Source organism: Rasamsonia byssochlamydoides (assembly GCF_041956645.1).
Source record: "Rasamsonia byssochlamydoides strain NRRL 3658 unplaced genomic scaffold VTN77scaffold_22, whole genome shotgun sequence".
NCBI lineage: Eukaryota > Fungi > Ascomycota > Eurotiomycetes > Eurotiales > Trichocomaceae > Rasamsonia > Rasamsonia byssochlamydoides.
Genome location: NW_027192405.1, coordinates 350 through 26137, shown reverse-complemented (window position 1 = coordinate 26137; position 25788 = coordinate 350). Strand labels below are relative to the sequence as shown.

General features: G+C 47.8%; 8 protein-coding genes and 1 non-coding gene across 9 annotated transcripts; 6 read left to right on the top strand and 3 right to left on the bottom strand.

The window, feature by feature from the left end:
• Positions 1 to 832: 832 nt before the first annotated feature.
• Positions 833 to 1482, top strand: VTN77DRAFT_3149 (uncharacterized protein; the record flags this gene model as incomplete). The annotated part of the gene is made up of 2 exons (XM_069419067.1): positions 833 to 1236; positions 1293 to 1482. The coding sequence occupies 2 exons, from the start codon at positions 833 to 835 to the stop codon at positions 1480 to 1482; spliced, it is 594 nt and encodes a 197-aa protein (XP_069278680.1).
• A 2616-nt stretch (positions 1483 to 4098) lies between these two features.
• Positions 4099 to 5778, top strand: VTN77DRAFT_3148 (uncharacterized protein; the record flags this gene model as incomplete). Its single annotated transcript, XM_069419066.1, has 3 exons — positions 4099 to 4267; positions 4323 to 5549; positions 5612 to 5778. 3 exons carry the CDS (start codon positions 4099 to 4101, stop codon positions 5776 to 5778), a joined length of 1563 nt encoding a protein of 520 aa, XP_069278679.1.
• A 913-nt stretch (positions 5779 to 6691) lies between these two features.
• On the top strand, positions 6692 to 7349 carry VTN77DRAFT_3147 (uncharacterized protein; the record flags this gene model as incomplete). Its single annotated transcript, XM_069419065.1, has 3 exons — positions 6692 to 6807; positions 6858 to 6991; positions 7054 to 7349. 3 exons carry the CDS (start codon positions 6692 to 6694, stop codon positions 7347 to 7349), a joined length of 546 nt encoding a protein of 181 aa, XP_069278678.1.
• An 18-nt stretch (positions 7350 to 7367) lies between these two features.
• On the top strand, positions 7368 to 8105 carry VTN77DRAFT_3146 (uncharacterized protein; the record flags this gene model as incomplete). Its single annotated transcript, XM_069419064.1, has 1 exon — positions 7368 to 8105. One exon carries the CDS (start codon positions 7368 to 7370, stop codon positions 8103 to 8105), a length of 738 nt encoding a protein of 245 aa, XP_069278677.1.
• Positions 8106 to 9765: 1660 nt separating this feature from the next.
• On the top strand, positions 9766 to 11343 carry VTN77DRAFT_3145 (uncharacterized protein; the record flags this gene model as incomplete). Its single annotated transcript, XM_069419063.1, has 1 exon — positions 9766 to 11343. The coding sequence occupies one exon, from the start codon at positions 9766 to 9768 to the stop codon at positions 11341 to 11343; it is 1578 nt and encodes a 525-aa protein (XP_069278676.1).
• Positions 11344 to 15906: 4563 nt separating this feature from the next.
• On the top strand, positions 15907 to 16665 carry VTN77DRAFT_3144 (uncharacterized protein; the record flags this gene model as incomplete). The annotated part of the gene is made up of 1 exon (XM_069419062.1): positions 15907 to 16665. One exon carries the CDS (start codon positions 15907 to 15909, stop codon positions 16663 to 16665), a length of 759 nt encoding a protein of 252 aa, XP_069278675.1.
• A 1251-nt stretch (positions 16666 to 17916) lies between these two features.
• On the bottom strand, positions 17917 to 18600 carry VTN77DRAFT_3143 (uncharacterized protein; the record flags this gene model as incomplete). The annotated part of the gene is made up of 1 exon (XM_069419061.1): positions 17917 to 18600. One exon carries the CDS (start codon positions 18598 to 18600, stop codon positions 17917 to 17919), a length of 684 nt encoding a protein of 227 aa, XP_069278674.1.
• A 5210-nt stretch (positions 18601 to 23810) lies between these two features.
• VTN77DRAFT_t59 lies at positions 23811 to 23893 on the bottom strand. The gene has a single exon. It is a non-coding gene; the product is annotated as a tRNA-Lys (tRNA).
• A 904-nt stretch (positions 23894 to 24797) lies between these two features.
• Positions 24798 to 25334, bottom strand: VTN77DRAFT_3142 (uncharacterized protein; the record flags this gene model as incomplete). The annotated part of the gene is made up of 1 exon (XM_069419060.1): positions 24798 to 25334. One exon carries the CDS (start codon positions 25332 to 25334, stop codon positions 24798 to 24800), a length of 537 nt encoding a protein of 178 aa, XP_069278673.1.
• Positions 25335 to 25788: the final 454 nt, after the last annotated feature.

Sequence of the window (25788 nt, the reverse complement as noted above, 5' to 3'; positions counted from 1 at the left end):
TTTTTTATTTTTTATTTTTTATTTTTTATTTTTTATTTTTTATTTTTTATTTTTTATTTTTTATTTTTTTATTTTTTTTTTGGCCACAGTATCTGCTAATTGCTTGATCAGGGTAGTAACTTTTTCCAGATCATCCCCTGTATATTCTGCTCCTCGGGACCATTAGAGATGAGCTGCCACAGGATTATCAACAAGAATGCCTGTGGAAGAATGTCTTCTCGCTAAATAGTGACATAATAACTTCGCTACAATCGGGCCGGCCCAGGGAAGTTTATCTCCCCCGCACGTTTATCCGAAATTAGCAGCATAGATGTTCCTACCAATAAAATTCTAGATATTGGCTGTAACGGGATCTGCATCTAACAGTCAGGGGCTGCTAATCCATCAGACGAATAGAACTGCACTAAATAATTACGCGAGGCTCTGTCACCTCTAGTTCATGCACTGGCATCGGTATCCAGCCTCGATGGGGAAAAGATCCAACAGGGACTGAGAAAACAACTGCATATTATTGGCAACCTCGACTAAAATGGTGTGAATAGTGCCAATGCCACAACACTCCAAGGCTAAGCCACTCAGCACTCTCTTGGCATGGGATTTCAGCCTCACGGCGGTATTGATAGATAAAATATCATTGATATGGATAATCCCAGAATATGGCTTCCACTTCGCCGACTGTAACGGATGGAAACTATCGCCAACATGGGCCCGACTAAGGACAGAGACAATGGCATAACTCTGCCGTCTGAACAGGACGAGTCCCATCGTTTCGCTGAACCAGATACCCTCCTTGACGAAGAAAGCAGGTGGTCCCCGTCTCGGCGGGGTAAAGATGAGATGGCGACGACAACAATCTCATCGTCGCCTAGAAGACCTCGTGGTGGCGCTGGTGGCCGAATTTTCCTGGTTTCCTTTTAACCATCCTGTCTGGCTTTTCGAGGTTCTCTCCTGCCTGATCAGTATTGTCGCACTGATCGGGATTGTCATCCTTCTCCAACGATATGACCAACAGCCGGCGCCCCAATGGCCCCTGGGCATTACGCTGAACACGGTGCTGGCATTTTTAACGACGGTGAGCAAGGCTGCTTTCGCCTATCCGGTCCTCGTGGCGCTCTCCCAGATGAAATGGAACTGGTATGCAACACAGAAGAGGCCCCTGAGCGACTTTGAGGCTTTTGACGAAGCGTCCAGAGGATCGCTGGGAAGTATCAAGCTTCTGATCGCTACCAAGGGACGGTAAGCAGACGCAGATCGTGGAGGATTTCGACAATCGCTGAATCTTGTGTCTTCAGGCTTTCTTCGATCATTGCTGCAACTATCCTGTTAAGCTCGACCGTCACGTCGACAATTACCCAGGCGGTGGTCACCTCCACAAACCGATATGCACCCGTCGCTGATGGTGTCGCTACTATTGAGAGGTTCACGTCGCTTGCAAATTGTTGGTTTGATACACTGCTCCAAGTGACGTGCACCGGATACTGACACCGGACCTTGGCGGAGCCACAGACTATGCCAGCGCCGAATTGCTATCAGACGCGACACCAGTAATCTTTGAGTCGATGTTCACACCCGTGAACCAGACATACCCCCGACTCGCGCCGACCTGCAGCACAGGCAACTGCCAGTGGACCCCGTTCAGCTCCCTTGCCGTTTGTGTTGCCATGAACGATGTTACCGACCAACTCAATGTGACATCCAATAGTGATTATTCGATTGCCAGCCTCCCCAACGGTCTCTCCCTAGGGGAGGGAGCGCTCATAAACATAACATCCTTCTTTGTTGACACCAGCGGCAGGGAGATAGGTGGTGTCTCGACGCTGCAGTTTGCAAACCAGACGCTGTCATTCGGGAACCAGACCGATCTGTTCTTGTCGGGCCTGTACGATGTCTCCGTCATCTATAAGAACGACACCACCGTTCTCTTTACCTTCAACGACACCGCTGCCCCCCGTCCCCTCTTTCAGCGCCGTCGAAATCCTCTTCTACTTCTGCCTTGAGTCCTATGAGGTCGAAGTCGTGAATGGGACCGCATCGACAAATCTCACCGCATCGGATTTCCAATCCAATCTGAGTACCAACACCACGACATCGGATCTCTATGTGACTTGGACCGGAGGGGTCGACAATCAAACTTATACAATCGACCTGGACATTTCCCTCAACTTTGAGGATGTGATGGAGGGTTTCTTCACGGGTATCTATTCAACTGGACAAGAGTACCTGATGCCCGAAAACACGCCGCTCAGTCTGGCTCTGGGGTTTGCGCTCTACAACCACCCCGCCGGTATGTTCCAGACCACCAATGGCGACGATGCACAGATGCGCCAATCCATCAAGAACATCATGCAGAATATCGCCATCGGTTTATCCAATATGTCAGCGTTTCCACTCTCAATCTCTTTCTGACGATTTCTTACATTAGCTGACAACAACGACAACAGACTTCGCTCCACTGGTACTACTCATACAGGCACCGCCCTTCAAATCGAAAACTTCGTCGTCATCCGATGGCCCTATCTGGCCTTTCTTGCCACCCAAGTTGCCCTCTCGGCCATCTTTCTGTTCTGGGTCATGATGCAGTCCGCACGGCGAAAGACCGAAGTATTCAAAGATTCAGCGCTCGCGACCCTTTTCGCCATCAGCGCGGAGGACAAGGCCCGTCTAGAGGCAGAAATGGAGGGGGCAGCAGATAGTAGTGTAGAAAATAGTCTGGATGCCATGACCAAGGTGGCAGAACGATCAGAAGTGAAGTTGGTCAGAGATGAAAGGGGCTGGAGCTTGGGATTGCATTGATGGGTGATGACCTGGCACGGCATCAGATGACATGGCAATAATGATGGGGATGGATGATAAGACTAGTTTTGTAGAATCAATTCTCTGTATTATTACGATTATACAATTACTGATTGATATCCAGTCTTGCCACTCATTAGAGATGGAAACAGTCTTGAACTTCTTATTTTCTCTATATATGTATATTTGTAATTTACCACCGTATATATTATATATCCCAAAGAAAGAAAGGTACTATAAGGACATCCTCTCAGTGTGACAGCTTGGGCAATAGGATGACGAAACGAATGGTATTGGTAGTGCTATTTAACAATCCTAAGCCGAGGAAAACAAGCAGAGGCGCGATGGCAGCAAGTAATAATATGCAATCTCCTAATGAGGAGTCCCAAGCCCCACGCCCTAACATGTCTTGTCTGTACGTGACCGCAGTGCCGCACATTAATCCACTTCCCCTTCTGAAACACCTGCCCACCTATAGTTGTTTCCGGGATAGCAAGGACCAAATAATAACAGTTTAGGGAAGAACTATAGTCGGCCTAGACTGTATTGAGCCTGCCCTGCAGAGAGCTAGGACTGCAGAGAGTCTGGCTACAACGTGCAAGGAGAAGGTGAGAACTAATAATATGAAACAACAAATGAGACATTCCTCAGATAAAGGGGTTTGAAAATACATGTCCATAGCTTGATTGCGAAAGTGTAAATATGAATAACGCAGCCTGAAAACAAGAAATAGAAGAAAAAGTAGAAAATAATTAAAAGAGCAATACAATAAAAAAAAGACAGATTAAAAAGTTATTTTCTGGTTTTTTTTTAAGAAAAAAAAAGAAAAAGAAAAAGAAAAACTTGATAATACAGCAGAAGATAGGATGAATAAATACTGTCCGACAGTCTGTTTGTCGACTTGCCAAGCTTGGCTAGCCGGGTTTTCCACATATGATCCATCACACCTATCCACCATTAAGAATAGACAAATAAATGTAAGAGGAGTGAGAAAAGGGATGGTGAAAATGTGATGTGGGGAATAGGTGAGTGATATGTTATCAACTATTAATATCAGGATGCGAGGGATAAGACAGTCTTATTATTAAGGTCAACTTGCAGAACCTACGTAATTGCAGCATGGGGGTTTACCTCTGCTGTACTATAGGGGGGAGTACGTCAAATCGCAAATGCACTGTGTTCTCATATGTGTATTTTCCTACAAAGTAAACCAATCCTACGAAATAAATGTCTGTCTCGTTTACTTTCAGCGACTGGTTGACAGAGGCAGCACTTCTAGAGTGACAGTTCTGCGAATCTCTTATCATGTACATATTCAACCTCTTTCTGCTCCTGCTCGTCGGAGCCATCGCCTACCGCGTCATCCAGTCCAAGATCCGCAAGCGTCGTCTCCGCGAAAAGGCTGCTTCCTGGGGATGTCTGCCTGCGCCGGTCTTTCAGCTGACCAACTGGTTGGGAATTCCGGCCAAGAAAGGCAAGCAATTTCAACCCCCAAGTCTTCGAATCAGGAACAAGCTGACGACCAGTAGAGTCGATTCAGGCCACGAACGAAGACCGCAACCCCCAGTTCATCATGGACGCGATGAACAGCATCTCGCCCGACTGCCACACCGTCTGCGTCCCCATCTTCGACTATGAGATCTTCATCACGCGTGACCCCGAAAACGTCCGCGCCATCTTCTCCACGCAGAGCAGCGACTTTGATATTTCCGTCTGTAGGCAGATGAGCTGGCTGCCCATGCTGGGCCGGGGAATATTCACCACCCGCGGCTGGGACTGGAAACGCTCGCGGACGATGCTCCGGCCGCAGTTTGCGCGGGACGTCGTTGCCGACGTTGACCGTGAGGAACGGCATGTCCAGGCGTTGATGCAGCGGCTGCAGGTCGATCCGGTGTCCAAGTGGACGGACAAGGTTGACCTGCAGCCGCTGTTCTTCAACTTCACCCTCGACACGGCCTCGGAGTTCCTGTACGGGGAGTCTGTCCACTCGCAGCAAGGCTGCAAGGATGGCGTCGAGATCGCTACCCACTTCCACCAAGCCAAGGTGTGCGTTCACCGACGCATTGAGCTGGATAAGTTCTACTGGCTATTCAACCCCAGGCGCTTCCGGAAGTCCTGCAGTGTCCTTCACAAGTGGGTGGATGACATCGTCGCCGCGAGGATGGCACAGCTCAAGAACAAGACGCTCGACAAGACGCTCGAACAGACGCTCGACTCCAATCGGCGGAAGTTCGTCTTGCTGGATGAGTTGGCCAAGCACACTCAGAATCCGGAGGAGCTCCGCAGCGAGACGCTGAACGTGTTGGCCGCCGGGCGCGACACCATCGGGTCCCTTCTAGGCTGGGTGTTCTATTTTCTTGCTCGTCACCCGCGTGTCTACGCAAAGCTGCGAGAAACCGTGATCGCGACCTTTGGCTCTCACCCGGTCCACGCGACCATCGACTTCCACCGGCTGAGAAGCTGCGCCTACCTGCAGCATGTCATAAAAGAGGCGCTGCGCGTGGCAACCGTTATCCCGATGAACGAGCGCGTCGCCCTGCACGACACGACGCTCCCGACTGGCGGCGGCGAGGACCGCAAGGGCAAGATCTTCATACCAGCCGGGACGCAGATCCTGATCCCGACGTACGCGATGCAGCACCGAGAAGACCTCTGGGGAGCTGACGTCGAAGAATTCAAGCCAGAACGGTGGGAGACGAAGCAGCCGGGATGGGAATTCATCCCTTTTGGCGCCGGTGAACGGAAATGCCTAGGACGTAAGCCTGCCTTTTCATTCGCTGAATTCAAATTGTATTCGACGGGTCTGACCTGCCTGCAGAGCAATTCGCCTTCATCGAGACGGGCTACGTGGTCGTCCGGCTGTGTCAGCGTTTTGACCAGATCGAGAACATGGAGGAAGGCGATGGTCGGATCCGACTGCACCATGCCATCGAGAACCGCAGCGGAACAGGCGTGCAAGTCAGGTTGCATGAGGCAGTTTTCTAGTGTGCAGCTTAGGATGGCCACGCGTCTGTTGATATGTTAGCAGAGGTCGAAGTCCGGCTAGATGATAATCTCTAATGTCAGGGAGATGAATTGCTAACCGCTAGATGTATCATGTGATGCTGCATAGACAGGCGTTCTGCCTGTTCTGACCGGTTAGGGCTTAGGGCGCAGAGCTAGGGTCTGGGGCAGGTGATCGATCACCCAGGAACTGCCATCCAGAATCTGGTCACAGTCAACGGTCTCATCGACATCATCCGGTTCAATTTCGACCCTCAATCGTCCCATTTCTCCGTCCATCTGCTTGTACAGGCAAACTCGCCTTCCGCCAGTTGCACCAGGTATAAGCAACGAGACAAGCTGTGCTAATCGAGTGATGATCGGGTCTTTGGAAGAAATGCTGAACGAAACTGCATGAATTTAATCTATTCAATATTCGCTCAACTAATTACCTAGTTATTTTCTGGCCTTTGTTGGTCCTGCTATTACCTGGCCCAGAGATAACCCAAGTAATATCCTTTCATCATTATTGGCCTTGAATTGGCCAATCGGAAACTACCAAATTGCCTTGCAGGAGACCCTTGGCAATATGCACCGAATTCCAACGTTACCTTGACAGATACCTAATCATTGACAATATCTGTTTTCTGCTCCCGTATAGTATTCTGGGGACCCTGGAAAACTGCCTGAAGTGCAGAATAGTTGGTGGTTGACAGGGACCGCCATGGCTATGGCGTCATGCCATCCTCGTTCGCTCCTATTGGACCGACCCAACTGCCGGCGTCAACCTACGAATACGACGTTAAGAGATAGCTGTAACTGACACACTGCGTCAAGCTGCTGATATATTATTATCCAGATTACTCCGTACAGCATGCATAGTCCCTGACCTTCACTCTTCATATTCCAGGCGTCAATGGTCCTGTTCTTCGACTTCCTCCATCGCGTCTACGCGGGCTTTGTCCGCCCGCCAACCCCCAAAAAGCAAGATGACGCGTTGCGCTTTGGTCTGCTGGGGGCATCGAACATTGCGTAAGAACTCCATCTACGTTCGATGAATTGCGCGTATTAATCTGCTACAGTCCCCTGGCTTTGATTACGCCAGCCAAGTCGCATCCTGAGGTCATCGTCGCTGCGGTGGCCGCAAGAGACAGGAAGAGGGCCGAGGCCTACGCCAAGAAACACCAGATCTCCGTGGTGCATGACTCTTACCAAGGTGAGTCAAACAGCCAAAGGCCGCGATTGCACAGATCATTGTTATTGACAGCGCTACGTCAGACCTCATCGACGATCCCGCGATTTCGTGCGTCTACATCGCGTTGCCAAATTCTCTGCACTACGAATGGGCCCTGCGCGCTCTCCGCGCGGGCAAGCATGTCCTGCTCGAGAAACCGTCCGTCTCCAATGCCGCCGAGGCGCACGCGCTTTTCGAACACCCCCTGGTGACTGCACCCAACGCTCCGGTCCTGCTTGAAGCGTTTCACTACCGCTTCCATCCCGCCTGGCAGACCTTCCTCTCCTTGATCCAGCGCGACCCACTGGCTGGCCCGGTCGTCCGGGCCTCTGTTTATTAGTATGCGCCCAAAGGATTCATGCCAGAGGATGACATTCGGTTTCAGTACGCTCTGGCGGGCGGCTGTCTGATGGACTATGGTACTTACAATCTGTCCTGTCTCCGCCAGATTCTGGGCGATGACCGCCCCGAGGTGGTGAGTGCGACGTACCGGGGGATGCCACCGCCGAAGAAAGGACGGCCGGAGGAGCCGCAAATCGACCAGGCGATCACGGCCACCTACAAGAGCAAAGCGGGAGCGATAGGTTTTTTGGAGGCAGATCTGGCGACCGCAGGCGGCTTCCCAGCCTTCCTGCCCGCCTCGTGGACGAAAAACTGGCCCAGCCTGGGATGGCCAAAATGCGTCGTCGAGCTGGGCGAGAAGGAGGTAGAGGAGTCATCTCCGACAGGAGAATCCCACACAGTCCAAAGGACAGTGACGCTATGGAATCACATCTTCCCAATGGTCTACCACCGCATCGACGTGCGCGACACGCACACAGTCCGCCGCGGGTCGCAGGTAGTCCGAACGTGGACGGAAGAGAGGAAAGTCAAAGCGTACGCCTGGCCGGAGAAGAAGAACGGCCGTGGTGGCGCTGACTGGTGGACGACGTACCGCTACCAGCTGGAGGAGTTTGTCCACCGCGTCAAGGGGCGCCCGGGTTCCGGGGTGTGGATCGATGGCGCCGACAGCATCGCGCAGATGGAGGTCATTGACCGGACGTATGAGAAGGCGGGTCTGAAGGTGCGGCCGAGCAGGCAGGAAGTGACTGCATAAGCTGCATCCAGAATATGGTATCTATGTCTCAATATTCCGACGGTTTGTCTTGATTTCTGCTATATACCTACAAATACCCTGGAGAGCGCAATTGGAAATATCCTGTTCTGTTGGCGCAGCCGATACCTAGTTCAGATTCACCAAGAAGCTGATGCCATGGTGCCTCTTTTTTGGCCGAGTCTGCAACACGTTCGGTTTAACTTTTCTCGGTCCCATTCATTAGCAAAGAGTGTCTCTCTCTCGATTTATCGACGACACAGCACATAGCATAGCCATTTAACTTCTTGGTTTATGATCTCTCTCTATGATTATGGCTCCAAACTTCAATGACTTTGCTTGTTGTCCCTTCATGCTTATTACTGGAGTAGCTTTGTTAATATGACCTCTCAGCAGAGTATATTAATTTAGCCGTTGTATTCTGCTCTTTTCGTGTCTTTTTCTCTTCCTTTTTTTTTTCCTCACTTTTCTTTTCTCCCTGCTGTTCTCTCTCTCTCCCTCTCTCTCTTTCCCCCCTTTCAGTGTGACTAACTATAGACCGCACTTCCACTGAATGACATAATGACATTCAGAATGTAGAGGAGAAGGACTCTTTCAAGGTGAGATAGATGAAATTACTGACTTTGCGATACCATACAGTGATCAAGAAGAAGAGGAGGAGGAGGAGGAATAGGAGAAAGATCAAGACAGACAAGGTAACAAATATTTTTAATATTTCAAACCTACAGAGGAAGACTGAACCGATGTAGGAGAGTTACCGCTGAATCTATTCTGGAGTCCGGATCCACGCTTCTTGCTGGAACTTTCCATTCCATCATAGTTGAATAATCGATTCTTGCAAATAATAATAAGAACAATATGAAATCTGGGGACAGGCAGAGTTTATAGAGCTATCAATTGCTTGGTGGCAAGTGAGAATGGGAACCTTGGAACTGGCAACTGAAGTATTAAACCCAATACGGCAGCTCCGGCTCTGTCTACCGATATCACGTGTCGACAGGTCTAGCTCCGAAAGAGGAAGGCGACGAGGTGTGACAGCTCGCGCTGATGGATCCTGATTTCATTCCTGCATTGTACGATGGCTTCTGCCTGCGTGAACAATGCCGAACAGACCCATCGTCCCACTGAATAAATAATATTTACCCACCGACCTCATCCTGGTCTCTGCTAGCGACCCAATCAGCACGCCTCTCACCGTTCGACTTGCATCAAACGAATCCCGAGCGCATGGATCGGGAGAGCAAAACTCGGAGCAAACGCCGGGGTCCGGGGAACCTCCGTCCTCCCCGGACTCGCGCCCACACTCCCCACGCTCTCCATCCTTTCTCCGCGTTTCGCCCTCCGGCACGGTCGGACATCGTCCGAGGCCCGCGCGTGATTCGTCGGCTGTTCCACCGGGACATGCATCGGGATGTAGGACGTGTACACAGTCCTCTGTATAACGGTGATGACGGTGCTGATGGCGGGAATGAATCACGGAAGATGCAGCCACGTGCAGGATATTTAGTTCCTGACCTGCCAGAGTTAGGTCAAAGTCGACCGTCACAGTTAACCGTCATAGCTCCTGCTGAACCGGTATATAAGACGGCCGGAGACCGTCTGCTTAGTCCTCCTGCTCTACCTCGTCAACTTCTGTTCTTTTATCTGAGCCATATCAGAGACTATGGCGTCCTCTTCTCCCTCCTTCTTGGGCCTCCGCGGCCAGCCCCTCGTCTACGCCGTCACCCTCTGCTGCTCCATCGGCTTCCTCCTCTTCGGATATGACTTGGGCTTCATGGGCGGGCTGACCACGTCGCCCGAGTTCCTGGCCGTGTTCGGCAACCCCGGTTCGTCTCTTCTCGCCTTCCTCGTCGCCTCCTACGAAGTCGGGGCCATGTTCGGCGCCCTGTTCCAGTTCACCGTGGGCGACCGCTTCGGCCGCAAGCCGAACAACATCGCCGGCGCCATCATCGTCGCCATCGGCGCCATCCTGCAGACGACCACCTTCGGCCTGGCCCAGTTCCTGATCGGCCGTCTGGTCGCGGGCTTTGGCCTGGGCACCATGACCACCGTCATCCCTATCTGGCTGTCCGAGTGTACGACGCCGAAATCGCGCGGCCGCATGATGGCCATGCAGCTGTCGAATCTCATCATGGGCCTGATCATCGCCAACTGGCTCGACTACGGCATGGCCTCGTATTCAGGCTCCGTGCAGTGGCGTGTGCCCTGCGCCTTCCAGATCGTCTTCTGCATCATCGTCGTCGTCTTCATGCCTTTCCTGCCGGAGTCGCCTCGTTGGCTCTGTGCCGCTGAACAGCTGCCCCGGGCCCGCGTCTCGCTGGCCGCCCTGCGCGGTCTCCCCGTCGACGCGCCCGAAGTAATGGAGGAGCTGAAGGAGATCCAGTACGCGATCGCCATCGAGGCGGAGGAGGCCGGCTCCTGGAGCGACGTGTTCTCCGACGGCGGCATCAGCGGCTTCACCCGTGTCGCCATCGGCTTCTCGGCCAACTTCTTCCAGCAGCTGTCCGGAGTCAACGTCATGTCGTCGCTGGGGCCGTACGTCTTCCAGGACTCGATCGGCATGAGCCGCCACGACGCGCTGTTAGTCTCTGGCGGGCTGCAGGTGTTCTACTTCCTCAGCAGTCTGATCCCTTGGTGGGCGATCGACCGCATTGGACGACGCAAACTGTTCCTGCTGGGATCTGCCGGTATGGGGACGTGCATGCTGCTGTCGGCCATCTTCGTCGGGATCGGCACGAAGGGGCTGGGCTACGCGGCTGCGGTGGTTCTGTACCTGTTCCAGACCTTCTTCACCCTAGGCTGGCAGTCCAACATGTGGATCTACCCAAGCGAGCTGCTGCCGCTGAAGCTGCGTCTCCGCGGCGGCGCCCTGGCCGTCGTGTCACAGTGGCTCTTCACCTTCCTGGTCGTAGAGATCACGCCGCCCATGATCACCAACATCGGCTATAAGAGCTACATCGTCTTCGCCGTCATCAACTTCGTCACCCTGCCCGTCGTCTACTTCTGCTACCCGGAGACGAGCCGCTTGCCGCTGGAGGCCGTCGACTTACTCTTCGCCGACCGCGAGGACGGCAAGCGACCTTCCATTTTCCGCGTCGTCCGCGACTCGAAGAACCCGCAGTTCCTCGCTGAGATCCAGAGGCAGCTGCAGGAGCGGGCGCGGCTGCGCGCGGAGAACGAGGCCATTGTCGATGCGGCGAAGAGGGAGGTCGAGCATGTGGATTTGGAGAAGACGGAGTAAACTTGTACAATGCACATGACCTATATATGATATCAATGAGTTCAACGCGCGGAGCGCGTAGATACGACGAAGTTATGGAGTTGGGAGGACACTTGCTTGGCGCGTGGATATTTTATTTTGAATGTACAGTACATAAATTTCAATCCAACGGATATATATGTTTCACTTCGTTTCCTAGTATGTATGCCTAGAGGTTAGAGGTTACTACACTAGGAGATTGATAGGCTGAATTTATAAAGAAGACCACTAGCTCACAGAGGTTATAAAGAGTACAGTATACTAAGATAAGTGATACTTGTAAGAAAAGGTCGAAAAGAAAGAAACAAATCACATTTCCAAGTAAGGTAGGTTTTATGAAGACCTCGTCCTCTCTAGGCTCAGGTGCATGGTATAGTTATTTATTCGATCAGTCTGTGGATGAGTGAGACAATGAGACATGCTTCAGATATTTTTTTTCTGTTAGTGGCTAGCTGGGAAATGATGGCTTTGTTCATGACTTGACTGGTCTAGAGTATGCCCTCATCACTGGTTTGCCCAAGTACGATATTGGATTGATACAGCCGTGAAAAAAAAAATAAAATAAAATAAATAAAAAAATAAAATAAAAAAGAAAAAGAAAAAGAAAAGAGAGAGAAATGCTCGCTGAAGAACAGATTCTTCATAACGATGACATGGCATTCACATTCCTACACTGTGCATTGGAAGTCTTTGTCATTCCATCCATCCATCTATACTATATCGGGATTGACACAGTGGAATGATGGACAGTGCAAGGAATTGCCACATTTAGCTATTAATTAATAAGAGAGGTTTATAACTGGCAGTAGTGCCAATTAGGTTCCATAGTTTGCAGCTGCTGGACTGGACATTATCAAATTCGAAGCTCACGATGTGAATCTCATTGAAGCCAGCAGACCATTACTGGCAAGCGTTTCAGGCAGGCACTTCTGTTTGTCTGAGGGGGTCCATTAGTTGAGGTTTAGGGTAATACACAATAATTGCACTGGCAGGGAGAGGCAACGTCATGTGCTGCCTCACTATTTTTTACCCCCTCCTACCTAATTCTATTTAACCTCCCCACTATCACGTAACTGTAGCCAACATACTGGCCCGTATAATAATGAGTTGATTTTTAGACTTTTCTCCTTATAGAACTATTAGCATGACTCTGTATAAAGTCTTTATAACTATTACTTATAAAAATTATTATTATTAATTAGTAATAAAAGGACTATAGATGTGCCTCCTATCTAGGTATAAATCGCACTTTTTTTTTTCCTCTTGTAAGGAAACTACTAAATCCTTGAGGATAATGCTTCCTAATCTTCTTGTGCCTCTAGAAAAGCTACTTATTTAATCTGTCACGGAACTGGGAGCAGTAGGCTCTCAGAGCATGTGATTCCAAATTGGGACTAGTGCATACAAGATATAAATATGTCTCTTACTTACACAAGGGGAGAGAATTTCTCCTCCTTCTCGATTCTTCACCTGTGAAGGGCCAAAGCCATGCTGTCTAGAAACTAGGAGCTCATAAAAAGGATTCGCTGGGGAAGGAAGAAATGAAGGAAGAGAGAGAAAGGCACGCGAGCTGGATCAACAGGAGTCATGTGATTAACAACAAATGGACCAATCAGAAGACGAGAGCAAAGCTGAGTCAGCAATATGGGCTTAGCCCGCAACATCACCTGTTATTAGGAATCTGTGCTATTAGGCGCGTTCAAGCCATAGCAAATAATGATGCCCCCGCCCCCCCGGGCCAGATATAGCGTTAAAGGAGGAGAGATATGGAACGAGGCTGGCGCCCAATAGGGAAGGATTCTGTAATTCTCCAAACAAAGCTCCATGGAGATATATTGTCTGCCTTGTCTTGGTTGTTAGACTATATGCAATGACGTTTTATGCCTATGGTAAACTAATATAGGGAGTAGAAATGTGGCAGTAAAGCGTTTTGTTGCCTCCAGCTTATGCTAGAAATGATGGCCCATTGGTTGACCCCAGTATAGTGGGAGTATTTTAGCTCCCTTTATTGCTCTGTGACCTTACTAGTAGATGTATACTCTGTTGGTTGCATCTTATCATTCAGCATTATTGCCTTTACTGCTACCACATATGAAATATTAAAGAATGCTTCTAGAAGTCCTCAAATGTTGACCACCTAATACTGATTATATACTGAATTCAGTGAAATATTGATCTATCTCAAGCACTTACTAGACTCTAATTAGATATACTTTATTCTAAATATTTAGCAATGTGTTATTTATTTGTTTATATTTTGATATAGTTTTGCTTAGGTTGATGGATTCCTTCGAATTCTATATAGATGCAGTTCCCATTATCAAAGATAAATATAATAGAATATATAATCCTACTAAGAGAGAAGTATAAAACAATGAAATATGAAGGTGAGACTAAGTTTGGTGATTTTCCCAAGTGCGCGGTTTGAAGTATCTCAGAATTGAGTTTTAAAGGTGCCTCTTCTTTTTCTTTTTCCTTATTTTCCCATATTTTTTCAGATTTATTTTCATTTTTTCCATTTTTCCTTTTATGTTTTTTATGTTTTGTTTTTATTTTTTTTTTCCTTAAGGAAAAAACATATAGCAGTCACTTGTCTATCTGACCAGTAGATCAAACATACCATGTCATGAGCAAAACGGGAGGTCAGTCTTTTACCTACCTTTGTTTCCCCTGACTCCCTGCTCAACTCAATTTGATGGAGGTGCTGTACACTTGTTATATCTATTTCTCTGTCTATATCCTTCCCGCTGTATGAATCCCATCAATTCCATTGGGTAGGGAGACATATATGTATAATGCGGTTTCCTCAAGGAATCGCAACATCGGAAGTCGGAAGGGGGAAACACTATTGCTTTTGGTTCTAGATATTTGCCATTGTGACAACGCGGATGAAATCAAACGAACTAGGAATTGGCAATCGGTGGAAATCCATCATGGATGTGCTGACATTTGTCATGGCACCTCTTTTTGGCCGAGTCTGCAACAAATCATTCTTTTCTTAAAGACTGGTTATTTCTTTGTTATTTTTTTTTAAAAAAAATCCCATAAAGGTACTTTCTTAGAAGTAGTATGTCATAATCTAGATCCTTAAGAAACCAACCCATCTATCAGGAAATACTATCATCGTCAAGCTGATGGTTTCCCAAAAATCTCACCTCCCTTCCTGCCGCTGTCTACTGTCAGTATGGTACGTAGATTCTCGTGACTCGCTCTATATATATCCAAAACCAAATTAGGAACAGAGCCGGCGAATTTACCGTTTACTCCGTGGAGGAACAAAAAAGAATAGATTGAATTGCTTACTAAAATTAAAGAGGAGTTGGCAATGTGTGCATATCAACCATGTCATCCATCATCCCTGTTGGGGTAGTTAGTTAATTCAATTAATGCACGTTAGACTTTTGACTTCTGCCAATCCAAAGTCGGAAGAATCTATTCATTCTCAATGCTGGTCTGCTTCGACTATATATCTATCTATCTATCTATAAGGAATGACTTTTTATATGCATATATTCATATGTCTTTCTTTCTTCCTTTCTAGGAGAATCGAAGTACGATATACTAGACTAGGAAAGAAAAAAGATGTCAAGATTTGGAATTTACGAATAACCTTATAGCTGAGAGCTAATGAGCGGATCAAGGAATTGAATTGAATTCAATTCAACATAGGCTAAATTGGGTATAATTGGATCGCGGGGCTGAGGGATTTACTTCCAGAGTCGCGCGGGCAGCATTCTTCGGTCGAAAATGTTTTTCGTCCGACACGCAATCAATGAATCAATCAACTATATTGGACTAAATTCTGACATACTCACTATCTGATATACATATATACATACCTTGTGATGTACGTATGTACAGTACATATGCAGGTTTAGGTATTAGTAGTATGAAGTGGGGATAGCACTGGATTGGATCCGATTACGTCATTCCAGCTGTCTTCTTTCACCCACAGACATGACTACATGTATTAATAATACAGACATCCTAGGCAGGACGACGTATGTAACATATTTTTTGACCATAGATTGATTCTTATAGAGGGAATAATGTCTCGTCCTCCTCCCTAGGAGGGGCACCTAATGATTGACCTGTATGATTGTACTATAGTACATTAATATGACATGTATGATACTGTCCACCTTCCAAGGGTATGCGGGATGGTATAGGAAGAGGATATCTATCAAAGCCGAACAATCCGGGATTATGGATAATATCATTATTTCCAGATATAATAAATATACCTGGTTAAGTCTTACGATCATGAATTACTCATCCGGAGAGAGTCCTGCTTACGTGTGTATGTACGTACATTATGTACGTCGGAGATAGTGGGGCTGTTAATTCCGAGCAGCTTCACGGCGGGGTTTGGAGATTTTTCGTTTCGTTTCTTTGTGTCTGACAATTCCCCGCAATATATTGCAGCAGAATCCTTGACATATCCGAGCGGAATTCTCAAGTCACAAAGCTCCACGATCAGACTATTTTGTCGTCAGTACATACTCGTCGTCTCAATTATCATATCATTTTGATATATACTTTACCATGCCCTCTATCTCCGGCCAGTCGATCGTCATCATCGGCGGCTCCTCTGGCATCGGCTTCGCCGTCGCCAAACTCGCCCTGGCCGAGGGCGTCCGCGTGGCCATCGTCTCGTCGAACCCCACGCGCGTCGCTGACGCCGTGCAGCGTCTGAAGTCCGCCTACCCCAACGGCCAGATCACCGGCCACGAGTGCGATCTCAAGCAGGAGGACGTCGAGTCGCGGCTGGAAAAAGTGTTCGCAGATGTGACAGCGGCGAACGGCGGGGAGCTGCTCGACCACATCGTCTTCACTGCCGGCGACCGTCTTGCGATGAAGCCGATCCAGGACATCGACCTCGCCTTTATCCGCCAGGCCGGCCAGGTGCGGTTCATGGCACCGCTGCTCGTCGCCAAGCTGGCACCTCGATTCCTCAAGCCCAGCTACACATCGTCGCTGATCCTGACCACGGGAGCTGTCTCCCAGAAGCCGATCGCCAACTGGTCCGTCATCGCCTCGTATGCCACTGGGCTGCACGGCATGACGCGCAACTTGGCCCTCGACCTCAAACCGCTGCGCGTCAATCTCGTCAGTCCGGGGGCTGTCGACACGGAGCTGTGGGGGCCTGACCGGGAGAAGTTGATCGCTGAGTTCGCCAAAACGGCGCATCTGGGCAAGGTGGCTACGGCGGAGGAGGTGGCAGAGTCGTATATCTACCTGATGAAGGACACGAACGCGACGGGGAGTGTTGTGAGCACGAATGGAGGAAGCTTGTTGCAGTAGAGAAGCTTCAGATTCAGATATTGACTTGATTCTCCTGGTTAGGCCTCAGATTGAGGTCAAATGGCCGGATCCCAGCTAGGGACAAAAGATGAATAGTACTCTTTGAATGAACAGTGTCATGATTGCTGAGATGTGCCAATGGTCCATAACTTGGAAATTTGTCTCAGTGCAGTATAAATAGAGATCTTTTTTTTTTAAAAAAAAAAACAAAAGAAATAATCACAAAATCAACCAGCAAACCAATCCCCTCTGTTTCGATTGGCTGGCCATCACGCAGGCTCGCTATATTGCCACCTTTGCAGCAGATCAGCAGATTAGGTGCAGCATTCCTTAGCCCATGTCTAAAATCTGAAGATATTCATATCAGTAGACCAACGACCTAGCGGGGGGAGAGAGAAGAAGAAAAAATATAAGTTCTGAATCAATATAATGGCTATTATTGTAAAGAAGTCATATCAAAATTTAAAACTACTCTAGTACAGAGGGGCAGTCAACCAAAACAAGTAAGCTGAGTTTGGAGCAATAATCATAGAACTAAATTTATACCTAGATTACTGGATTCCTTCCTCTACTGCGGTCGGTCAATATCATATCATATCACATCATATCACTCTGGTTTCCGGCCGTAAACGATGTAACTGATCCAAGTCAGATCTCCAAGCTGTATTGTACAGGACAAGTCAAGAGAGAGAACTAAGAGAAGCAATTAGAACTTACAAGTCAAAAAGCCCATGAATGCGATGATCCCTCACATCACGAATCGTCTTTCCGACCAAGATATTGACATCCTCCGCAGATCACGATTCATGTCTGGTCAGCACTGCCATCGCCATGGCCTCGCCGCGCGACTGGAGCAGCCAGTCGATCGGGTTAATGGCGACGGCGCCGTTCTTGATGACGAGCGTGTTGGCCGAGGGACAGTTCGTGAGCCGCTAACCTTGGAACCTGGCTATCTAAGGTCTTGGCCAGGGAGTTATGACCAGTGGTAACCGCTGGTTTTCTCACTGTGGTGGACTCGGTGGCTATCGGTAGGACTGTCAGCACTAGCTGACCTACATAGCTTTGTCGATAGTCGATAACTCGATAGAGTACTAAGGTTCCATTCGACAATCGTGTACGGGGTAAGCGACACTAATGAAATCCAGCTGCTGGATTTCAATCCGTAGACGAGTCTCGTACAAAGAGAGAAATCCTAGAATACACACCAGGGCCAGCAGAAAGACAACGTGCCCAGATCATGGGTCATCTTACTCAAACCTCCACCACCAGCTTCTCTGCACTGACGCCCTGTTTCAACACATCCAATCCATTCTGGAGAGCTCCCAGTCCACCGTCTAGCACCTTGACCTTCGGGCTCGGAATATACTCCCTGCTGACCAGCCTCGCCTTCAGCCATCCGTGGAATATCTGCCGCGTGTATTCGGCCCGCTCCTTCTCGTCGAACGGCAGCATAATGAACTTGACAGTGACACCATCAACCTGAGGATATTCCTGGGGAAGAAGCGGCGCAGACGCCAGTGTGGCACCTCCGTCAGTGTTCAACGTCTTGAGGATATCCTGGTTAGGCTTCAATGGACCAGTTGCTAGAAAGCCCATCTGAAGACTGACGCCGTCTTCCTTAACTGCCTTGACCACCGTCTCTTCGACATTCTTAGCCTTGTAGTCGAATACTTTGCTAGCGCCTAAACTCTTAAGGTACTCGTGGTGCTGGGGACTGGCAGTCGCATAGACGACCAGACCCAGAGACTTGGCCGTCTGGATCGCAGCTGTGCCGATACTGCTGGAGCCACCCCAGATTAGGACGCCCTTCTTGTCCTCAGGTGCATACTGGGTGTCCATGGGGACACCGAGCGTGTACCATCCCGCCCAGGATGTTTGGACCGCCATAGGCAGCGTGCTCGCCTCGGGGAAACTGATCGAGTCCGGCAGGGCCATGACGCTGTTGAATGGCACCAGGACACGCTCCTGGAAGGCACCGTAGTTGGCGGCCCCTTTATACTGGAAGGAGGGCGCAAAGGCCGCGACGCGGGTTCCTGGCTGGGGAGCATCCGCGGGCACTTCCAAGCCGACGGAGGACAACAACGCCTGCCACGTCGGAGCCCAAGACGGCAGGGAAACTGGCGATACTGTAGCCCGTTGTGCGCAGTACCCAGTCAAGCGGGTTCAGTGCGAGGGCTTTGCCTCGATGAGGATGTCCTGCGGACCCGGGGTCGGCGTGGGCCGCTTGGCAACCTCGAACGGTTTGCCGGGGGCAACGAGGAGTGCGGCCTGGTGTTCGGGGATGCTGGATAGAGTTGTATTGAAATGAGAGGTATAGAGAAGTGTGAAGTCAGGTGAGGTTGAAGACGGAATAGGTAGATAGATGGATAGTCTTGGCAATTTGAAGCTGAAGCTGAAGCGATAGATATCAGTGGTCTAAGCTCAAGAATGTATTCAGCCAAGACGAGAGAGTGGCTCTATTCATATCTCGTTGTGAGGACTGCTTCAGCCCCCGTCCTTCGAGTGGGGTATCCAATGCGGATGTATAGTTCTGACTCAGCTGGAACACAACTCTAAGTCAAACTGAAGTTCATTGGGATCGAGGATCTGTCATGGTGAAGACGAAGAACAATCGGAGGATCGGAGACTCGGTCTTTATGTTTCTTTATCTCCCTTAATTCCTTCAAGTCCTCCCCTCACGTGGCAATCCCACTCCATTGAATCGCCCCATTTGGACATTAGCTCAGACATAACCAGCCAGGCACAAATATCCTTCTGCATACATATGTACTCTAGTTCATGTGCCCCTCTCCTGGATTGTCTTTTCTATCATAACGGTCCATCATTGCGGAGAACCACGCTACGCCGCAGCCCCAGGAGTCCCAGTCTCGCACCAGTCGACGCAGAAATAAACCACAGCTATCCTACACGCTGTGCAGAAGAAGAAAGTAGGCAGTCAATTCTTCTTGATTCACGCTTCCGGGTCTCGGGGTTTCCGGACTTAGGTCGTCCGACATTTGGCCCCAACTTACTCGTTTACTCACGCCTGGACAGACCTGTGCCCGCCGCGGACTCTCTCTGTCCTGTGCCTATGTTCGTGATACCTTATACTGATTTCTGTATGTGATGTGTTGTTCGCGGTAATGTATCTGGCCGCATCCTACTGTTGCAAACTGTTACTCTGCTGCCAGACCCCAAACATCTTGTGCAGACCTATTACGAGAGAATTGTACAGTATCTAGTCCTAGGTAGGTATATAAAATGCGTTCCCTATACCATCAAGACACTTCCACTCTATCTGCATATTAAGTACCTCCACAGTAAAGACACGCAGGTCGAGACATAGACTCGATTGGGCGTAATTGTATGGTACAGTTAGCCCTGCACATGGGCTACCATTGCGACCCTCACATCTCCTTGATTCAAGAATAGAATAATATAGAATGATCGTCACCTGTCCCGCTGTGCTACTCCTAGTCCTAGTCCTAGTTCTGAAGAATATCTGAGAATTAGGTAATCACGAATCAACCCAACCCCAATCCAAGCTCTCCAGGCCGAGCTGCTGCAATGAGACTGCGAAAGTGAAGGGCCGCCTCCGTCCCACTGAGACGGAGGAGGTTGTTGGGTGTGATGGATGCTTCCAGGCCCATTTGAGACAATTCCGATTAGCACTGATTCTAAGTAAACAGCATATGTGTGGGAAAGAAAGACTTGGTTTAATGGTGACTTGGCGAGGTGAGGGGACATGGGCAGCCTGACTCATAAACTATCACTTAGGCATCAGTGGTTTCCCCGTCTTTATCCTTCTACAGCCATCAAGATTGGAGAAAAACTTTTCCCTTGATTTTTCAGTAATGTCTGGAAATTTGGGAGAATGACGAGAAAATTATGATCACCAGGATTGCCGTACTCCATGGAGATATATATATATCTTATTTTATCTTGAACCAATGGAAAGGAAGTGTAAACTCCATCTGGTTGTTTGAAGGGGCACGAGCCTGCCTTTAGCTAAATTTAGTCAAGTTGAAGTTATTAGCAGTAATTTATCAGTACAACTGCAATTATCAACAGCAATATTTGAAAAAAAAAAAAGCAATAGTCCCAAGAAGAAAATCAAGTAAATTTATTCGAGGAATAAAAAATAATTTACATGCAACAGCTGGGATTCGCTGGTGGTCACCCACCCAACTACTAACCAGCCGGCGTGTGGCTTAAGTACGGCTGAGCGGACGGGAAGCCCTGTTTTCCACACCCTATGGTCGCATGTACTTGAAATCGCTTGTGAATGGTTTATATTGGTATCTAGGTAGTATGACAGGTAAGAGACGATGGAAGTAGCATGTCTCCTTGATAAAATGAAAAGACCCTCTGGTTGCTTACAATAATGGTCTTAGGACCGTCTACTGTGAAGAAAACTCACAAATCACAAAGATTCAAGAAGATCATTTTTTTAAAAAAAAAAAAAAGAAGAAGAAGAAAGAAAGAAAAGAAAAAGAAAAGAAAAAGAAAAGAAAAAGAAAAGAAAAAGAAAAGAAAAAGAAAAGAAAACACTTCCCGAATCCCCTACACATACAATCACCAACCTAATCAACCCCCATACCTTAGTTCTTCGCCTGCAGATGTTGACAACCCTACACGTTGCTCCTCGTCGTTTGGCTTGCCTTTTTGCTTTTCATCCTTGCCTTTGTCTTTGTTGTCGCTGTGAAGACGACATTTTCCCTCGCATGGCACTTTCCATAGTACATTACGCGCGCGTCTTTTCATCACATGGCTCGTCCTTGGCGAAGTCGCACCGGTTGATTCCTTTTCTCTTGCAACCACATCCTTCGCAGGTTCTAATCGTGTTATAGCACATCTGCGGGTTATCAGGCCTCAGCATTTGTATGTCGCGAGAGAGAGAGAGAGAGAGAGAGATTTATCTTGACAATAGTTGGGGTAAACCTAATTTCTTAAGTTTGGTATTGATAAATTGCTTAAGGTGCAGCTGTCTGCGAGTACGAAGTAGCAAGTCGAGGGACAGATGGATGCCAGACATTAGGTCTCAAATCGTCTTACCAAGGACCGTAATATAGAAATGTTGCGACGTCTTGAGAGGCTTTCTTGGTTAAACAATCAAGTTATCTGATTTTTCGAAGAAGTGGAAGTAGTATTCAAAGGCAATAGATCAATCCAACCCAGCAGGAAGAAGATAATGCTTATAGCCGTGTAGTTTCAATAGTGGGTCAGATTTGATGTCATATCATACAGTGGTAGCAGATATGACTCAGAAGGATCAACATGAATGGATCAACTAACTGTTACAAACCACTCAGTTCGATACCATCTGGATGGCCATAAAAATCCTTCATCCAGGGCGATTGGCTGGTTTATATAGACTAGATCTCATTGTTCGAACAAGTCGAAATTATCTCCATTGCCAGCGATCCTACGTAAAAAATTCTTTGAGTCTTTATCCTGATGGGCAAGTATGAAGTATACACTTGAATATGGGAATTTGACAGTGGTAAATGTCCACGGTAACTGTTCGAGCCTATGTTGAAGATAGTAGGCTTTGAGTACAGGGGAAACAAACACAATGGAATCTCTATTATGAAACCTTAACTCTGTCGCTTTCTCTGCAGGCTCCTTCTATTCTAGTGTGCTAAGTAAATAATATTTTTATTTAAGAAAAATGGTAGCCAGTATCTGTGGCCTTCTTAGTATTTATGTGACTTATTGAGAATGTCACTATCTATGTTGTGACAGAAGCAGCACCTTGAGTAGTGAATTAACACAGTGAATCATCCGCAGTGAAGACTAACCTTCCTTGCACACATCACTGTAAAAGCACCAGATATAAGCACTCCAATCTACATAGCCCCTATTGGCAAGAGATATATCTACATTAGGCTATTAGCAAGGGATACCTATATATCAGTGAGGGATAGATACTGTCTGGAATGTAGATAATAATAAACACTGCATAACCAACACAAAAAATATGCTAAAGTATCTCATACGGCATATGAGCAGGGAGCCCACCTCGGAAGCAGATGATAAAAACTACCTAGGTACTTATTGTTGGCGGACTACTTGATACCTAGTTTAGACTCACCAAGAAGCAGGTGCCATGGCACTTCTTTTCGGTCGGATATGCAACACTTATATATAATAGATATATAATAGGCAGGCCTGGTGACCAAGAGTCCCAGACACAGGACAGGTATTTTCTCTTCAAAGTTCAAACCAGTAGAGTCAAGCGAGACCTGTAAGGCTTGTCTTAATCCAAAAATATTATTCATTACTACTGCGATAATATGCCACTTCTGGTAATAATTAGACAGACATATATGTATGTGTGTGTATCCTGTCCATTTATATATAGTCCAATTCGGCTCCCTTTGAAGTTAAAAAAAAAAAAAGAGAGAGAGAGAGATAAAGAGAGAGGCTTTCTGGGGAAAAGGATTACTGACTAATTTTTCCTTCAATTTAGTAGTCACATCACAGGAAGAAGGGACTCCCCAGAACCCCCCAGATGAATTCTCTACGGACGCATGGCATTATTGGGATGTGTTTTTCAGACCACGCCAGAGTTCACCAATCTAGATTATGTGCATGCGGTGCCATCATTATAAAGACATAGGTATTTGCTCCTGGGTTCTGCAGTGGTAGGCGTACAGGGTGACCTACGCAAGGCCGCGCGCGGGTTTGATTCCCACCATGGAGTTTGTTCCTACCAAAGGATCGATTTGCTTAGGGCATGATACTCCTTGGTTCTCTCCTATAATATTCAATGCGTGGGGCCCACATACTACTAATATAGGTTTAGGGCATAGGGGCGCATACATTCATAATAGACAAGTTTAGATATATAGGAGCTTGTGATATTAAATGGTCTGACTTCCCTCCGTTATTAAAAAAAAAGCTTCATGTCCTTATTAGGTCTTTTTTATAGGGGTATGAAATGGGTTGACTAAGAAAAAAATTAACTAGGAGCGATAAGAGGGTAGGAGTGTCAGTAGTACTACTACTCTTAAGGGGGATTCCTCTTCTAAAAAGGGCTGACACACCACCCTAGAGGAACAATAGTTACCCATGCTATAGAGAGTCTCCCGTATCTCCCCTTGTAGAAGGATCAAGAAAAATCTCCTCAACAAAAAAAGATATTCGCAAGGACATTTAGGAACAGCCGAACGCGGGGGTCGAACCCGCAGCCTTGCGGTGGGTCTCATTTAAGAGCCGCACGCTCTACCGATTGAGCTAGCCCGGCAGATGCTTGATGAGGCGGAGAGATAGATAGATAGATAAATAGACGTGAGAGGTGAAGATGAAAAAAAAATCAACTAAAAGGGTTAGGTAGGTAGGTACATACGTACCCTAGGTGGGTGGCCGGATCAGGTGCCGTGTCTGCCGCAGACTAACTAGGGGTTGTGAATTAGGGCTCTGGCTTAGGGCTTAGGGCTTAGGGCCCCGATTAGGGTTCTCTGTATAGCTTCTGCTCCCTCTGCATTGAATTGCGATGACCACCGCGGATTCTGATTATTATACATACTTTTAGTTCGCACTGCCTCTAGTAACTACTAACAGATCAAAAATGCGAAGGTTGCAACAGAACATCCTTGGAAGATTCTGTCAATTCGAAGGCGCAAGCACTCCTTGTTCATCACATAGTTATGGCCCCAGGCTACTTACTCTCTCCACCTCCGCGGACTCTGGAGGATCTCACCTACCCCCAAGATAAAGATATCGGATACTTCTCACAATCCTGGTTGGTAGATTTGAAATCTGACTGGGATCCTGCTCCACGTGGCGGCTGCGCGTTTTAAATAGATTAATAGCTCTCTGGCTATCCTTCAGTCCAACACATGCTGATTGTACTTATCTGTTAATACCAATCTATCCTTACTTATCTGAAATCGTCTATCTAAATTACATACATACAGCCTCATTAAACCAAACCACCTTTAATATGTGCATGTACTTCCTAGCCTTCTTCCTCCTCATCCTCCTCACCTTCCAAATCGCCTCCACGGCTCCTCTTCCTCTTCCTATTCTCGACCCCCCTGTTGATCCTGGTATCACTGGAGGCAACGACACCGACCCGCAAGCATGTGAACAGCTCATGGCCGAGATAGCACAGGCACTTGAAGAAATGGCCCAGGCGGCGACGTCGGCTATGTTGGAGCAGGTAATGTTTTGCCGCAACTAGTATACCAGGAATCTTTTTTTTTTTGATTTTGTAAAACGCTGACTGACTGACTTGCTCCATCATCACCAGAGGCCACTCTTTGCCGATTTCGGTATACCTGGAATAGATAAAGGGCTATGAATATCAATATTATTATCGAAATGACTGTGGGAATCAGCCAAGTGACGGTTCGTGCTTTTCGACGACCCCGCGAGCGGCGCTGCATTTCGGGTCGGGAATAGGGCTTGGTCGGCCTGGTAGCTGCCACTGTTGAAATTGATGCGTTGGGTATGACTACTTCTTCCTTTCCGTTGGGCACCGCGCTCGCTGTTATGCCATTGCAGAGATTGTCGATACAATAGTCACAAGGGTGCAATTCCTCGGTGACTTTGGAACATTGAGGCCCAGTGCACGTATGATGGAGGCCATGGAGACATGTCTTGGAGGCTGTTTGGTTATGGCCCAAGATCTGAGATGAGAATAGCCAGAAGAGAAGAGATAGAAGCAGGAGTGAATGCATCATGTCGGACAACAAAATAATGCAATATTCTCAAGAAAACTCCAAGACTCGGCACGGATTCAACTAGAAGTTTGTTTTCTTGTAAGCCTACGCTGGGTGCTGGCGATTTCAAAAATGGATCGCAGGTGTAGAAAATGGATCGCAGTAAGACCCAACAGAGTCAAGTATCCAGGCTTGACAAATTGTTTTAAATGAGCAACATAACCGGTTTATGAGGACTGTAGACATGTAAAATCTCACAGATATACGATCTGCAGATCCTTAACACTTGCAAACTAGATCCCATATTCTTTTATACAGTAGCCGCCACTTTCCTGACCACCCTTGTTGAAATGACCTCAAAGAGAGAGTTAACTTATCGAATGACCCAGAAGTAAGATTCACGGTTTCCCATTGTCGATCAAATCTGCTCTATACTTACATTGCATTGTAGCCCTACGGACAGTCTAGTCCGCAT